This window comes from Danaus plexippus, chromosome 8 (assembly GCF_018135715.1).
Source record: "Danaus plexippus chromosome 8, MEX_DaPlex, whole genome shotgun sequence".
Lineage (NCBI taxonomy): Eukaryota > Metazoa > Arthropoda > Insecta > Lepidoptera > Nymphalidae > Danaus > Danaus plexippus.
In genome coordinates, this window is record NC_083542.1 from 7,239,855 (window position 1) to 7,256,346 (window position 16,492).

Below are 16,492 nucleotides of genomic sequence, written 5' to 3' on the forward strand. Positions count from 1 at the left end.
TTACGAATATTTACTGTGATAGATAAATTGTCCATCATACAAAGGAAGGACACAAATTACCTGTCTCCAAGTTAATAACTAAATTGCTCGGACGAATGTCGTCGACACAATTGTTCTTATACCGTGCGATAAAGAATGCGGGTTTTAATAATCAATCCATGCGTTTGTATTTTATTTAAAATATAAAAATCACTATATATTTAAATCAAACTAATATTAACGTTAAGAAAATAATATGAAAATTATTTTCTTAACGTGTAAATTTCGAGTCAAAAAATTCAGCAAGAAAATTTGTTAATATACAATATTATTTAAATGAAACTAATACTATTCGGATACACTACGGGTGCTTTATTTTTGTAAAAAACTACATACTCCCGACGTTACGGCTACTTTTCAGCAACCGTGATCACGGGCAAACGAGATGTCAAGTCAAGTTTGTTTAAACTTTTGCTGCTTTCTTTGAATTTATATCGTGTTAAAATATACTCAGCAACATAGTGAAAATAAAAGAGAAATATTTATTTTAATATATAAGCAAAAAACTACACAATATCGTACATAAAAATTTATGAATGAATTTAAGAACAATGTGCAGTTAGGCGGATTAAATTGAATAAGAGCATTCCTTAATAAGAGCTCACGAGTGTCAAATGTGGGAAATTATACCGGCTCTGTTAGCACTTAGAACACTTCAGAAAAGTATTTAAATGAAATGTATTGAGAAAGTCATGAGCGGAAATGAGGTTCTTTCATCGTTGGAGCATTCCATAGCTGAGTGACTGATTTAAAGTCCAAGTACACTTTTGGTTGAGCATTTCTTTTATGCAATTTAATAAATATAAATTGCGTTTCTGAAATGCAATTAGCAGAATTCTCATTATTCGGTAGCTCTGAATTAAAATTATGTAACTGTCATAGTTAAATTCATTTGGTTTATAGATTACAAAGCATTTAATCGACTTTGTAATTTAAGGTGATTCTATTTAATTTTTATAGGTATTAAAAAAAATTATACTTGTATCTAATATTCGATATTAAGCTAATTTTGTTTAATATCTTAACTCAAAGTGAATTTTTACGTATAATACAAACTGGGTTACGTCTTCAAATATTCTCAATAATCACAGTGATAAGATAATACCTGTTCGTAATATCCAGTTTCACAATATATTCTTATTTTTTTTTACTTTATTAGTCACTTACAGAGTGGTCGATGGAGACCTCGAAATATTCAGCACATTCCCACCTCTTTATAATGTTGACATTGAGTGTTACACAATGGTCACATAATTAGACTTACAAAGAACCTGTGACCCGTAAAAAAATCAAAGTCATATCTTTTAGCGTATAAGAACATTCGTTTTCATATAATTATTCTATATCAAGTAAACTAATTTATTAAAATAAAAATATTTTTGACAGATAACACATCAATCGGTTTATTTTAATTGTACAGCCGATCTCTTAGTATAAAAAAAAATTAAATTCTGCAAACTGGAAGTCTGGTGTGTAATTTTAAGCACTCGTAAGTATATCGGTGAAACATGTATTAGAAATCGCTGTTTAATCGCATTGTCAATAGTGTGTCACAGTAAATGATACATGCAGGGCGCGTATAAGCTTTTCACGGATATAAACAAGTAAAACAGATCTTTATCAATGTCACGGTAAGGGAATTTAGAGAGAACATCCGAAATGGTATCGTATAATTTAAATTCTGTGAATTATTCCGTTTGCAGCAAGGTATGTACGTAAACCGCTTGCACGCCCGTTGTTATTGTATTCAATTCACGTGTTACGAGATGTTTCTAGAACATACGACAATATTTTATAGATAATATGTCTATTAAATTCTATCTTTTCTATATATGGTAGGTCATCGATCTACTTCAGATGTAGAACAATTTTATTTTGTGAGATATGCATTTTGTTACATTTATTTTTAAATATGAATCAATATAAGATAATATTAAAATTAATAATATATAATGCTTCCGAGTGCTATGTAATAGTGATCACATTCATTCCAAGTGACTTGTTATAAAAATGTCGGATAAAATATTATTTTTAGACCAAAACATAATTATTCTTTTTATGAAAAGGGCACATGCCGACGACAATATGTCACTGGTTCCAGGCCAGCAAAAAAAAAAAAGGCATTCTTCATGGTCGAAGTAAATAACTTAAGACTAACTTCATAATCTACGATAAAAATAAAAAACACATATATCATCATAATGAGAGGTATTTTTTCAAACAGTTACGGCGCGACGAATTTATCGCGTTTAGCATGTTTGCATTCAATAGACGTATAATAACCATACAGAGCCATAAAGAAACAATCGTATCTATTATATTTAAAATAATGGATAATTTTTAAAAACACTAAAAGAAAAAAAAATGTAAACAATATATTATGAAGTTTACATAATAATCTTGTTTTAATCGTGTTTCAATTGTGTTAAATTCTTTACGTTATGACAATAGAATTTAAATAATACATAATTTTACAACAATAACATATTTACTATATTTCAATGACAAATAGATATTTTAGATATTTAAATAACTATCAGCTAAAGGTTACATAAACGCATGGAAAACTTCTTGCTTTGAGTATAACAGATAAATTTATTACCTTTATTATTGAAAATTAGAATAGTTTAAATGAAACTAATATTTAAGTTTCATTAAAATGGATTAAACTCGCGAAGGTCTTAGAACTCTTATTAGAATAGTTTTATAAAAACTTCAACCAAACATTTATTTATTGACCTAGAAATAATTATACTAATCTCTGGGAATAATTTTATTTTACATTATGTAAAGTCTAAAAGAACTGTTTTATGAACGAACCATCAAAATTTTCCTCACTAATTTGTTAGTCAAACACTTTAAGGTAAACATTCGTGCCTTTTGTCACTTTCAACTACATCACACTTCATGAGAGGCGATGAATATAAAAGTATATACGTATAAGCAATTTTTTTATGAAATTGACTAGTTACAAGTCACCTAAACAAAACATGGCACTCATTACCAAATCGAATATAATCTTTCTAATGCCACAATATTAAGTAATTTTCTAAATAAATTATGTTTGTAGAAAAAATTGCCATCGCTCACTTAAAGACACAGTTTTAAGAATTATGACTAATATAATATTTATATTATATTAAGCATTAAAATTACTTAACAATAGATTTCAAATTTTATAACTGATGACATTGAATTGAAATCCGTGTAATAGATTTGAAAACATTGATAGTTTACGTTAACATAAAAAATTTGAACTGTGAATGCAAAGAAAAATTGCATTAAAACTGCTAAATAACTTGATTTTTACAGTTTTGTTTTGAAAAAGGCTTTAGGATCTTCAAAAAATGATACGACAATAACGTTTTGAATTCTGTGTCATTCGCGGAATATATTGATTTGTCGCTTTATCTGAGAAAGAATAAAATGTAATATAAAAATTTATATATCTTAGAAAAAAAACCCACCAATGTATAATTTAAGGGTATTAGAATTTTTTTTTAACATGTATGGTGGTTGTAGATTTCATTAGTCATTATCATACCAAACTATTTACATAGCAGGCGTAATTTAATTTCATAGCAGAAGAATCAACAGGTCTCAATCTGCGTTGAGTTTATATATCGGCTGCATATTAAACAAACGACAGAAATATTTACAAAAAATTTGCAATGAATAAAATATCTTATTTCTAATAAATTTTAACTAGTGAAATAATTAGGGTTCAGTTATTTATTATAAATCAAAAATACTAGGTTTAATATTATTTTTACCCTATTTATATTAAAATATACCTATATATCGACGATAATAAACCTTTCTTCAATCCAAACGTTATCACGTGTTAACGTACAAATTCATTCGTATTATGATCTGGCCATCTTCCAACAATAGAATTTTGACCTAGAACTACATATATAGAATTCTAACACCAGCGTATGAATTTAAATGGCTATTGTTTTAAATATCTTGAATATTCTTATAATGTGACGAATTATTTGAGGTAACTTCACATACTTGTGATAACGTTTGTTTTACAGGACAGTACTAAATAATATATGAGTGATTTACTATATTGCAAACTCTTTAAATACTGCTTATATAAATCCATAAATGTTCTCACTAATATCATAAAATATTTTGTGTGTCACTTAAGGGAAACTATCGAAAGCAACGGAATAATTATCAATGTTACGTAAATAGTGGTAATGTCTAAACAGCACAAGAATTTTTCACTTTTTGTGACCAGAATGCTCTTATTTGAAGTAAGTCTCGATGAAAATGCTCCTTTAATAATAAGAGGCATTGCTTTTTTAATAAATTGTATACATCTTAATCGTGCTAATTATATGATGTCAAAATTAGAATTAATTACAATTGTAGGAATAGCAATGTATCATCAAAAATTTGGCACGCGACGCCGTGGATGTCGTCGCCCCTCGACCGTAAACAATGAATTAATGTAACAAACGTCACATCAATAAATACTTTTCGTCTTTATTAATTTTTTCTTTCCGAAGATACGACAAACATATCCATTATAATTTTACCTCAAAGCGTAGTTTGTATGCAAATACACTTCATAAAAGTCGTATTAGTCGTTGTAAAGGAATTCGAAAAACTATATTAATAATTTCAACTATTTAGAATCTTAATCATTAAATATATTGTTAAATAAAGATTGGAAACTTTACTAACTCTACAAAGTAGACGTTGTACATATTTTGATTGTGACAGCGTTTAATATAAAAGGCAAACCCTATAACCATAATGTACCGATCTATTATTTATTATCGGTATATTTGCGTCATTCCCCAATCATGACGCAATGCCAATGAAAACAATGGCTTTCTCAAATATTCGGATATTAGAAAAGTATTTCAGATAACAAATCACAAGGCAATTGAGTATCGTCTCTTGTTCATAATCACAATATAATTAAGTTCCTGTTACCATTCATGGCTTTAATTTATTTGCCTATGACTTACTCTGTTTGTCTTTGATAGTATATATTTTTTGGGCCTCTTTATCAGTTGAAAGAGATGTAATCCTGTGGTAAATATAATCTTGCATCTTTTCATCTTCTCTTAAATATATGGCGATATTTATATTAAGCTAAATTACGACACAAAGTCCACGGACAGGGCCGCGGAATAAAACTAGTTTTGCTATAATTAGTACTCTTTATACGGTTTTCATTTCTTGTATTTTTGTTATATATGTATATACCTATGTTATGTTAAAAAAATATTTATAAACGAAACAAAATATAATTTAATCTGGAGTCAAGCGAACCGTTCAAATAAATGAAATATTCCCCTTTATTTGTTTTACAGGTTATTATTTGCTTGATAATATTTGAACCCAATAAAGATTAGTACAAGTAATATGAGTAACAACAGAAGCAACAAGCATTGGTTGTTTCAATATATTTGTGTTTTATTCGTTACCGTGAAATCGCACTTGATACGGTCGGCGGCCAGGAAATAATACGGTCTATGGATTTGATTAGTTACGATAAAAGATTTATGACGAGTCACATATTCAGATGTTTTTCATTGCCTACATTTGATAAAATATTTTTCTCTTTATATTCTCTACAGAGACAATAATTCCGTCACGTATTGACACGTGAACTATAAACGGAACCTGTTATTTCAAGAACACTTTATTTTGTAACATTCTCCGGCCGTCAATGTCAAACTGCATGAATGTTGCGGTATTTGCTTATGATACTTTTATTTAACACTAAAACAGGCCGCTAACTATTTTTCCATTCTACCATTAATTTTATACCTAGTCGTGAATTTTTACGAAATTTTCACACATTCAACAAAGAGTATGAAACATAAAAAATTAATCAACAAATAAGAGATATCTATAACAATTTAATGGGATATCAACAAAGGATTTGAAATGTATTATGAACACTATCTTACAGCTAAATAATTGTAAACTTAAACGTCAGTTGATAACAACGAGTTGATAATGAAAAAATTGTGTACCAAGTAGGATTTTTAATCATTGATCTTAAACCAAATGTACTCAAACTATTATTATTTATATCTACATTAAGCATGAGTGCATACAATAATACACCTACTATGTGAAATATTTTCAATCACTGTTGTTTTAGTTTCGTCTTAGAAAAATAATTACGAAAACTAATTTTAAGGACGTAAAATCAATATCATCAAATCTAATATAGATATAGGTATAGTAGCTATGCTTATACTTGATACACATAATTAATAATTCTAATTCACACGTCCTAGGAAGCGGAAAAGACGGGGCACACACGCACGCGATGTTACGCATTCTGGTAGCTTTACGAGGATGCACATACATACATGCATAATACGAAATTTATAGTATAGATGCAAATCGCTTCTCATTATTATAGGTAATTAAAGCCTTTAAGTGTAAATGGATGCATGTTTTTTATGTTATTTTATTATAAAACTGGTTGTTCAGAATGCGTGTCTACGAACTAATAGTTATTATGTAATAAAATAAGTTACAACATCATCTTATTGTTCAATAACAGATAAGAAGTGTGTTTTATAGAGCAAGTTTCGAAGATTTGAAATGGGTATATAGGATTAGCGTCATTCTACTAAACCGTCGAAATCAAACAATACTTTCTTTAGTTAAAGATACACCCACAGGTCGTAGAAAGTTGCAAGTGAAGTTCACTCATACGTGTAATGTGACTTTCCAACAAAACGGTAGGCCAAATTATAAGTGAATAGTTTCACATCTATTGCTCTATCATTGCTCTATATACTTACATGAACGCTCGTCTTTTGAGCAATATATACGAAAAAGTTTTATGTACATAAGTATCAGCTTGGAATTTCTAAATGACCGTGTTCCGATTAGTGCTAATTCTTATTTAAACGACACACAGCTTCTTTTACATAATAAACATTTTGTCAACTTTTTTGTAGCCGAACCTATATACTTTGTATGTTGCTGTTTAGAAATATTTTTTCTATTATTTTCTATTTTATACATATATATACACACATATATATATATATATATATATATATATATATATATAATACAAGACATTTATAGTTACATCGCTTAAACTGAATATATTTTTAAAAGTAACAAAACCAATATAAAATAGCAACCATTTTGATCCAACCTTTTTCAAAACATAGTCTACGCTGAATAAAGCTAGCAGACACAATGTCATTATACTGGGACAATTTGAAAAAGGAAAAGTTATTTTAGACGCTATTTATTTATCAAAATATTAATATTCCATCCTGTATTAAATTAAATCTACGTTATAAATAAATTCTCACAGCTATAGTCGTTGAAAGGTCAACAAAAAAAGTGTACACGTAAGGGCATATTAATATAGGAACATCAACAATGGTCATACACAAGATAGCCCACTTCAATTAATGGCTTTAAATATTTTAGGAAGATATTTGGAGGAAGCCATTGTTGAAATTATTGTGATTTCAGAGAGCGATTTATTAAAAAAGCTTTCATATCTGATTCCAAGAAAAAATTTGAAAATACAAGGAATTATGTATTAAATTGATGAAAGGTTTATACAAAGAAATAATAACGTCATTAGTATTAATTGGGCTTCCATAAATAGGTACAAAAAATCATGATACATTCAGTTACTTAACTAGCGCCGTGGGAATGACCTATAAACACATTGTTCACTTGTGAGATCTTCAGACAGAATAAGGATGTGAAATGAGCCGTGGATATTGTATTGTAGTTATATATTCTTAGTTGTTACTTATCAGTTGATATTATGGTGGATAATATTTTTATATTTACCTGAAACAAAATAACAATCCTGCTCCCAGATTCCTGAAACAAATGATTTTTATTTTTAATATGATTCCATTTTTGAAAATCTTATCTATTTTTTTTTCTCTTTTTTGTAGTGTTACATATCTTGCCAGTATGAGAAGCTGAAGTGATTTTAAAAATTCTTTAACAAGTTCATGTTTGGCATAAACTAATATCAATTCAGTATGAATCTGTGTAATATGGTTGTATAAGTCACATCCACTACAAACATTATAGCTTCAGGAGACCTAAAGAGATATTAAATAAATAAATAAAATATAATATTCTTCTCTTCTTCATCATAACTAAACTGAACGACCCGAAGCTTTTTACGATAAACATTTAAAAACATTCAATCATTCGTTTGATTCCATAAAACAGTTTTAACAAAATCATAAATTATGTTATAAAAATAATACTAAAATCATATTCAAAGAATAATATAGTCGGATAAATAAAAACTGTCTTCGATTTGAAAAAATATGAAGAACAAAAATGGTTATTCTTAAATTAATTATATAAAAATGCTAAATGGTTATGCCTTATAGAATATAAAATAACACTAAACTGGTACCTTACATTATGTATTTAGTAATAAAAGTACATTTATTACATATTTTGGAAACTCGCTATAATGATTATTACTTATAATCCAAGTTAATACTATCAATAAAACAATAAACTTCCTTGCCTTTTAGTGTAATCAGAAATGAAGGAAGTCATAAATATTAATAACCGATACTCAATCATCAATAAACATGACTAAATACCAGGCGCCCAGAACCATTAAGGAGGTTTGGGTGCAGCCCGAATTGGTCATTAGAGCAAAAACGTAAAATCAAACATAAAGTGAGCCAATCGGAAGAAACTTCCCTTAATTGAGTCTCCGATGGAGTAGTAATTTGTGAAAGGGTATCATTTACTAATGATGATAGAAAATAAAAAGTCGACAACCTTTTTTTATGTAACGCTCAGGAATTTAATAATTCGTATACAAAAAATGTTTTGAACTAGCCGTCAAAGTTCATGATGCCTTTAAATAATAATTGCTTAAACACTACGCATATAATATTTTGTAACGCCAATGTAATACCACAAGGCACAATGGATGATGCAAATCCTTACTCATAATACTTATTAATGTTAAAGGATGCTAGGTGTATATTTTGCTGATGGCATCGTAAAGCAATACCGACAATTGGATAGAAATGTTCCGTGCTTATTACAAGTATTTAATATTAACTTAACACTGACGGCCAAATGAAAGGATTTTCGCTAAAGACTTATTTATTTATTTATGCATACAACCTCCTCCTTCCTCATTATTGCAATGAAAATCTTATACTGTTAACGTTGTTAATGTAATGTAAATTAAATACAGTACACAGTCGAAACAATGCTGTTCTATTTTTAAGCCTTTGTATTTCTTTATCTATTTCTCGTATTGTATTTGTTTCAGTAATAATTAAAATAAATAATGATTCTGTAACTATATTTTGATGAATAGATTAAGGAATTTAAGTTAGATACAATAACGGAGGTGAAAACTGAAAACATGTATGAAAGTTAAATTTAATAAATACTTATAACACTATTTGTAAAAAGATCAATAAAACAAAGTCTCTATCTCAACCATCTTATCATATAGATGACGTCAGTAGTACATAAAACTATGTTTAATATATGTAAAAAAAATACAAAGAACTGAACTAAATATATAAAAAAAAAATTAATTCCGGCACAAATGAGACGATCTTTTGATAACATCTGTCAGTTGTGTCTGTCAAAATAAAGAGTGACAGTTATAAGGAAATAATAATATCATTCATAGTAGCACAATGATAAGGATATCAAAGGACGTTATCAATTACTACGTAGTAATCGTGCATATTACAACAATATAAACTAATTAACAACTTTATATAACTACCTATCATAAACTATCGGACGGTAGAAAGTTAATGATGTCCAAGAGTTTTTATTAAAAAAAAACTTGTCTTTAACGTCAAGGAAATGTCTTCCTTCATTTAAAGCAAATTATATATAGAAGCGCTGACTCATCTTAAGTTTAAATATTATATATTTGTATATAGATTTTATCATTAAAATTAGTATAGCCAATTTTTTTAAAATTCTAACATTGCAGTTGCTTTAATAAAATTCTTTAAGGAAATTGCGAGACTATTGATTATGTGGCAACATAAAAATCTTTTTAAAAGGTTTTTTTTTTTTTTAATTTGAAAAAACTCATTGAATAGCTTATAGTTGCTTTATAAAAATTATTTCTTATCCATATACATACAAAGTTATTTCACTTCATATTTAAAATCGTAAATGAACTAGACCAATTTTATATTTTAAATTCTTTCTGTGTCCTCAATAAAATACGTTTTTCATTTATTATTCAAAGACACAAAGGCGACAAACTGACGATTCGGTGTACTAGAGAATTTGATATCGCGTGTTGTTATGATATAAAAAAACAATCTCGCTACACCATTTATAATATTGTTAAGGATTGTTAAACAGAAATGATGTTTACCTGTCTCTACATTAACAGATGAGTCAGTTAGTTATTTATTATATAATTACGCACAACATAACTATTGTTGCGACTTATTTATAGATTCATTACAGTAACCAACAGCACAATAGTCTTCTTTCTAATACTAGACTGTAACTGCACACCGGCGACTTTATATAGAAGAAAAAGATATTTTGACTAAACTGAACAATATTCATTAAAAACAAAGCTAAAAAGTTTTAAAAATATAAGTAATTGTATATATTTATTTGTCGTTGAATCATTCACGCCTAAGCTTCAACACAGATTAAAAACTAAATAAGAAATTATCCGTATCACTCTGGTGCAATACATTATAGTGTGACAATAGTTTTAAACAGGAAGGAACGAGCGAAACAAAAAGTGTTTAATAATATTTAGAGCTGAATTATGATGTGCTATATAATATAAGATTAACGTATACATAAAACTAATGATTTCGTGATCACATTTGCTGCAAAGTAACCGAAACATCGGGAGTATGTAGTTTAAAAAAAAAACGCGTAGTAAATTAAAAAATAGTAGTTTTATTAAAATTAGATATAAAATAGCAGTTTTATTACTTGCAAAGGTCTTAGATATCATTACATGATTAACGTAGCCTTTTTAGTTTTTACTACAAATGTCATATTACATTCTGTTTACAAGTTTACCGGTTTGCTGACGGTTATTTAAGAACCAAGGTCGGAGACAGGTTTGAAAACTTGCGTGCCATAAACGGTGTTACCTCATAGACTTTATCATAACTAACTAAGAAATATTTTCGCATGTTGAATATAAAGTTCATATGTCAAGAAATGTAATGGTTTAAGCGAGCTCGTACATAGTAGTTTTATGTAAGTGTACATTTTAATAAAAAGCAACCTTATGTTATTGATTTATTTACTCTACTTCTCTATTTCTATTTTGCAGCAAATGTAAAAAAAAATCGATGTACTTTCAATGAGACAATGACATAATTAAAACATGTATTTAACAATTCTAATATATTAAGGAGATAAAGTAGATACAATATGTGAAAGAACATAGATATCATCTTTTACATATTGTAATCCTGTTCTCTCGTACTTCAGATAATATTGTCTTAATCGTGATTTTAAGAAGACATAATCGAGTTGTTAAGTTAATATTTATACAAAGTAATAAAATTTTTGTGTCTTTGATTTCAAAATAATAAAGCCCTATCGAGCAGTAATAGGTTATTTTCACTTTAAAAAGACAAATTTGTCGTTTTTGTCTCTATTTATGAGGTTTGGTTAAACTTAGAAACGAAACCTAAAGGAAATTTTATGCCAAATATATTATATGGGTTTTTATAAAAAACGACATTCTTTTATAGCCTAGTTTATAAGCTATACTATATTAGGTTATTGGTTACCTATAACCCAGTTATTATCCATAATTTTCATATTTTATGTAAAACTATATAAAATAACCTCACAAACTATATTTATTACGTGTACAAAGTATGTACAAACAAATTACAATAAACTGTGACGACGCTGTGTACATTACAATTGTCATATTAGATGATATCATCACTAAAAATACACCTGAATAATATAGAAACTAGGTGTATAAATATACCTACATATGTATATACTAAACAGATTGTCCAGTCATGTAAAAGAATTTTAACCCTTAACTAGAAACCTTAATAAGGTCTATAATTGTTTGTTTCGTTCATAATGCCGACCATGGATTACTAAAAATTCTGTGAATTCCACAATACAACTAATTAAAGTATAATATAACTAATAAAATTTGTCGAATTTCGTAAACGACACTAAAGCTGTGTGATCTGTCCAAACAGCTGACAGCTAATGTCAAACAACTGACAGTTATTTGAAACGTGCTTACAAAAGAGTACATAGAAGTTTATAATTAAGGTAGTTTTTAATTTTTCTTTTTACTTTCTTACGCTTCAACTCAATTTCCTAGATTTTACTTATTTCATAGTACTGAGAACGTTCTAAGAAGTATTGCAAACCTTTTGCAAGCTTTTCACAGGTAACGGCTTGACCAGGAAAAAAAATATTTTAATTATCATGATATACACAAAAATCTCTTTGGTTCGTCTTAAAATCGCATGATTTTGGATATAATGTTTAACAGTAAAGCCATTTAATGATATATTCACGTACAGACATTCTTATATATAATTTTTACACAAACAATACTGTTATTATTATTTTTATTGTTATCGTAAGCGAAAGTTACATATTCCGTTAAAAATTATAAGTGAAATTTGTTAATTCTTTCAACAATTTCTTTGTAATTGTCGTTTAGCATTTTGATTTACACATAACTTTATATTTTATTTTCCATCATTGTAACTGTTTGAAGTCACCATTTCATGTTATTATTTCTTTTTAAGTTTTTATAAATGACATTGAAGTTTACTTTTTTATTTTTGTTTTATATATCAATACTAGTTTTTGCCTGCGACTTCGTCCGCGTCAATTTCAGAATTAGATATATATGTATGACTGACCGGGCAAACTGTATTCCGCCCTAAAGGGCATAAAAAACCAGATATTGGTTTTTATTAAGTTTTTTCTTTTTCGATCGAAAAGAATTAAATATCCTATGTCCGTCTTCTGGTTCTAAGCTATCTCCCCACTAATTTTCAACCATATCCCATCAGCCGTTCTTAAGTTATAAATAGTGTAACTAACACAACTTTCTTTTATATATACAGATGTATGTATAAATTTTCATATAAGCTACGCGTCCTTAAATATATATATATTCTAATACACTTTCACTTCATTCTAAAAATGTCCAACTGTCGTTAGCCAACAGCTTTCTAAGTTTAAGGTTGACGTGCCTCTTATTTTATTCTATTCTATTGTCATTATTTATACATTGAAATGAAATTTATTCTTAAAAAAGCTCTTAAATACATAAAATACACCATCATGTGTTATAAGTTATCTAAGCAAATGTTACAGACGATTTTGACACCGCAAAACGTATATAATAAGGTTACATGGGGAGATATTTCAAAGCAAAATTATCTTTATGATATTATAATAAGACTGTTATCTGAGTGGAGCGTGTTAAGCTCATGAAAAGCATTTCATAATATTAAGTGGTATGGTCACTGTTTATTATTACAACCCGTTAACTGCACAAGTTATGAAATAAACTTAAATCACACTCACCTTAGTAAACTCTAAGAAAATTCAAATAAATTATTTGATTTTCCAATAACTCCTGTCCATATAACAAAAATATGCCATAAAATTAATAATTATTTTCTTTTCAGTCAATTATATTACTTATTCATTGATATGTTAGAGCCTAAATTAATAAATTATATATATCATCGCTTACTTTCAGTCAGAGAACTTAGTATTCCTATAGAAATTGAGTTGCGAAATACCTGAATATCAACACAACACAGAACTGTATGTAGCGCATGACTTGGACACAACAGCACACCAAATATAACAATATCAATCACATGTCCGTTAGAAATATAAACTTCGAAACTGCTGTAAAATGAGGTGCTCGAGTTGTTTTGAGCGAATCTTGTTGTAAAGAAAGATCGCGCCCACGCAGCGCGAGCTATTACTAGAATGAATGTCGCCGGCCGTGGGGCAAGGTTGGCTGGAAAATTGAAGTTCTGCTTGTTTTTCAGACCACATATCAATATATTAGGTAATTTTCTCCCTGTTCATGACATAACCACGGGTTTATACACATTGTTTTGGAATATTAATGAATTGTGGTACACATTGTTATTCGACTGTCTTTTGTTTTAAGTTTGAACTAGATATGACCAAGCACATGGTGATCGAAATAAAAAAATAGGTGATTCTGCCTAAATTCCTTTCAGAATATGTAGGGATTTTTTTTTAACATATGGTATTTTTAATACATACTCGTATATTAATTGGAATATCTGTGGAATATCTTTTCAAATGACTCGAGGAAATCTTTTAGGAATTCCTAAAACTATGAAAATATTGACGGCCTTGCTGGCATTGTGCCAAATGACGTCAGCTGAACCAGCGCATTCCTAGTAGGTCTATTGTATAAAAACTGACAGATAACTTATGATAATTATTTCGTTACTCATCAAACGAAACTCTTAACTTTATTACCATGGTAATTTTTATTATATAATCAAAATCTAAGATGCTCATCTAGATTAAAATACATAAAGTGATTGGACATCAACATCCACGTATTTACATATCGATAAATGCTGGCGACGTGAAATTTTATAGCACGAAAATATTAAATTTTGCAACACAAGCAGTAAAGTCCAGTCGTAAAGCAACTATTTTGATAACGTCTGACGATCTACACCATAAAAAATATATACGTATATTGCAACATGATACAGCTAAGGTCGTAAGTGAAAGAGCTTTATAAGGCAACTGTTAATTTCAATGCAACATACAAATGAGTCCAAAAAATAATAATTCAAACGACGCATACTAATAATATCGCATTAACCGGATAATCTAGAGTTTGACGCAATTAATTTAAATGCACTGATGTCCGATTTTAAACCGGTTATTGGAGAAATTTTTGTAACATAATAAATAACTTGAATCGAAGATGGGCTGAATTTTGTATCCTTATAATATTAAACACAAAAAGTAAAAGTTTCGTAGAATTCCTAATATTGCAATTTTTTATCATCATCAAGCAAAGGTCTTTACCTATACTGAAAAGTGATATTTTAATTACATAATAATGTATCATATTGAACTATGGACACTGTTGCTTTTACCCGTTTAAAGTAACAGTATTTGTAATATTAAATGTCACCCGTCAGCTGATAGTGACGTAATAGTTCAATTGCGCGGGACGAGTCGAAAGTTGTTACACCGGTTCGAATCTTTGATGCGACTAATGGATGCGGCAGTTGTAGTTGTGAAATGTTTTTATCCTTATAATCTTAAATACCAGGTCCATACCTTTTTTTACATCTGTTATGCTTATCGTTGTCTTTGGAAACAAAAATGTTACATTATGAGTGATAGATAATTCGAATGCCAAACAAAAGAACAAAAAAATATTACCTTAATTTAAAAAAAAGAAATATTTTTATGTATTTATTTAATTAGCGATATAAATATATTTATAAATTCTCAACTAATCCGTACGAAATTAATATAGCCCACTATATATCCGTAAGAAATTAATATAGCCCAGTAAGAGCGAATAATAATCAGCTGTAATTGCAATTTAATCGGATAATGAACTGTAACTGAAGTCGTAACAAAACACCTTAAATTACTCTAAAATATTAAAGTCAGACAATAAAACAAATAAACTCGTTATAAAGGATGCCTCCCATGACTGACTCAGCACTAGCAGGAAATATCAGAACCTCGTATATTAAAATATAAGATAAAATATTTTTAATATGTTCGAGGGTTTTTCGATCGTTCAGAAATGGAGGTTAAAATATGCAAACGACTGACGCTGCATGTTGAACACTCGACGAGGTAATCCATTTCGATTTCCTCGTATCAAAAACGGAACACACATGCACACAAACAAACAAATCAAAATTAAAACCGCCCTTTTGTAAGCGGTTGATAGATAATGTAGGATAATACGTTGTTCTCGAAGTTTCTGATAAGATGTTTACGTTACAACGCATCAATGAATATGAGACGAGTTTTTTACATAATGTATTTTTGACAAACTAAGGAATAAGTTATATCGAATGCGAAACTAATGTTGCAAAATTAGAAACTAGTTCATTTTTATTTACCGGTGAAATTAAATCGGTTTGCTTGAATAAACGCCATAAGTGGAATTTTACTTCCAGATGTAATTGTTATAGCAATAATTACTGTTAATATATGTAAAAAATTTATTATCTGTAGAATCATCGTTCGGAAATGGATGTTGTTTGGGTCAAGGTTACACCCAAGCCTAGAAATATTGCTACATAATGTTACACATGCTAGAACACCACTAATTTGGAGGCCGCTCCTCTTATCTTCACGTAAAAATTTTTTTTAATTACACTAATGATAATATTTAAATACCGTCGCGAAATAAGAACCTTAATTAATTTGACATTTG

The 16,492-nt window shown here is 28.6% G+C and overlaps 1 protein-coding gene across 2 annotated transcripts in view; it reads right to left on the reverse strand.

Moving 5' to 3' along the window:
- The window catches only part of LOC116772945 (extracellular serine/threonine protein CG31145), a 51,714-nt gene that overhangs the window by 26,141 nt on the left and 9,081 nt on the right, over positions 1-16,492 (reverse strand). The window contains exons 1-2 of one of the 2 annotated variants that reach the window (XM_032665275.2): positions 13,821-13,987; positions 7,855-7,887 (exon numbers count right to left, since the gene is read on the reverse strand). In XM_032665275.2, coding sequence (XP_032521166.1) covers positions 7,855-7,887; positions 13,821-13,858 — 71 coding nt within the window. In that variant the 5' untranslated portion in view covers positions 13,859-13,987. Of the gene's footprint in view, positions 1-7,854; positions 7,888-13,820; positions 13,988-16,492 lie in introns of those variants that run through there. The other variant, XM_032665284.2, reaches the window with a different exon arrangement.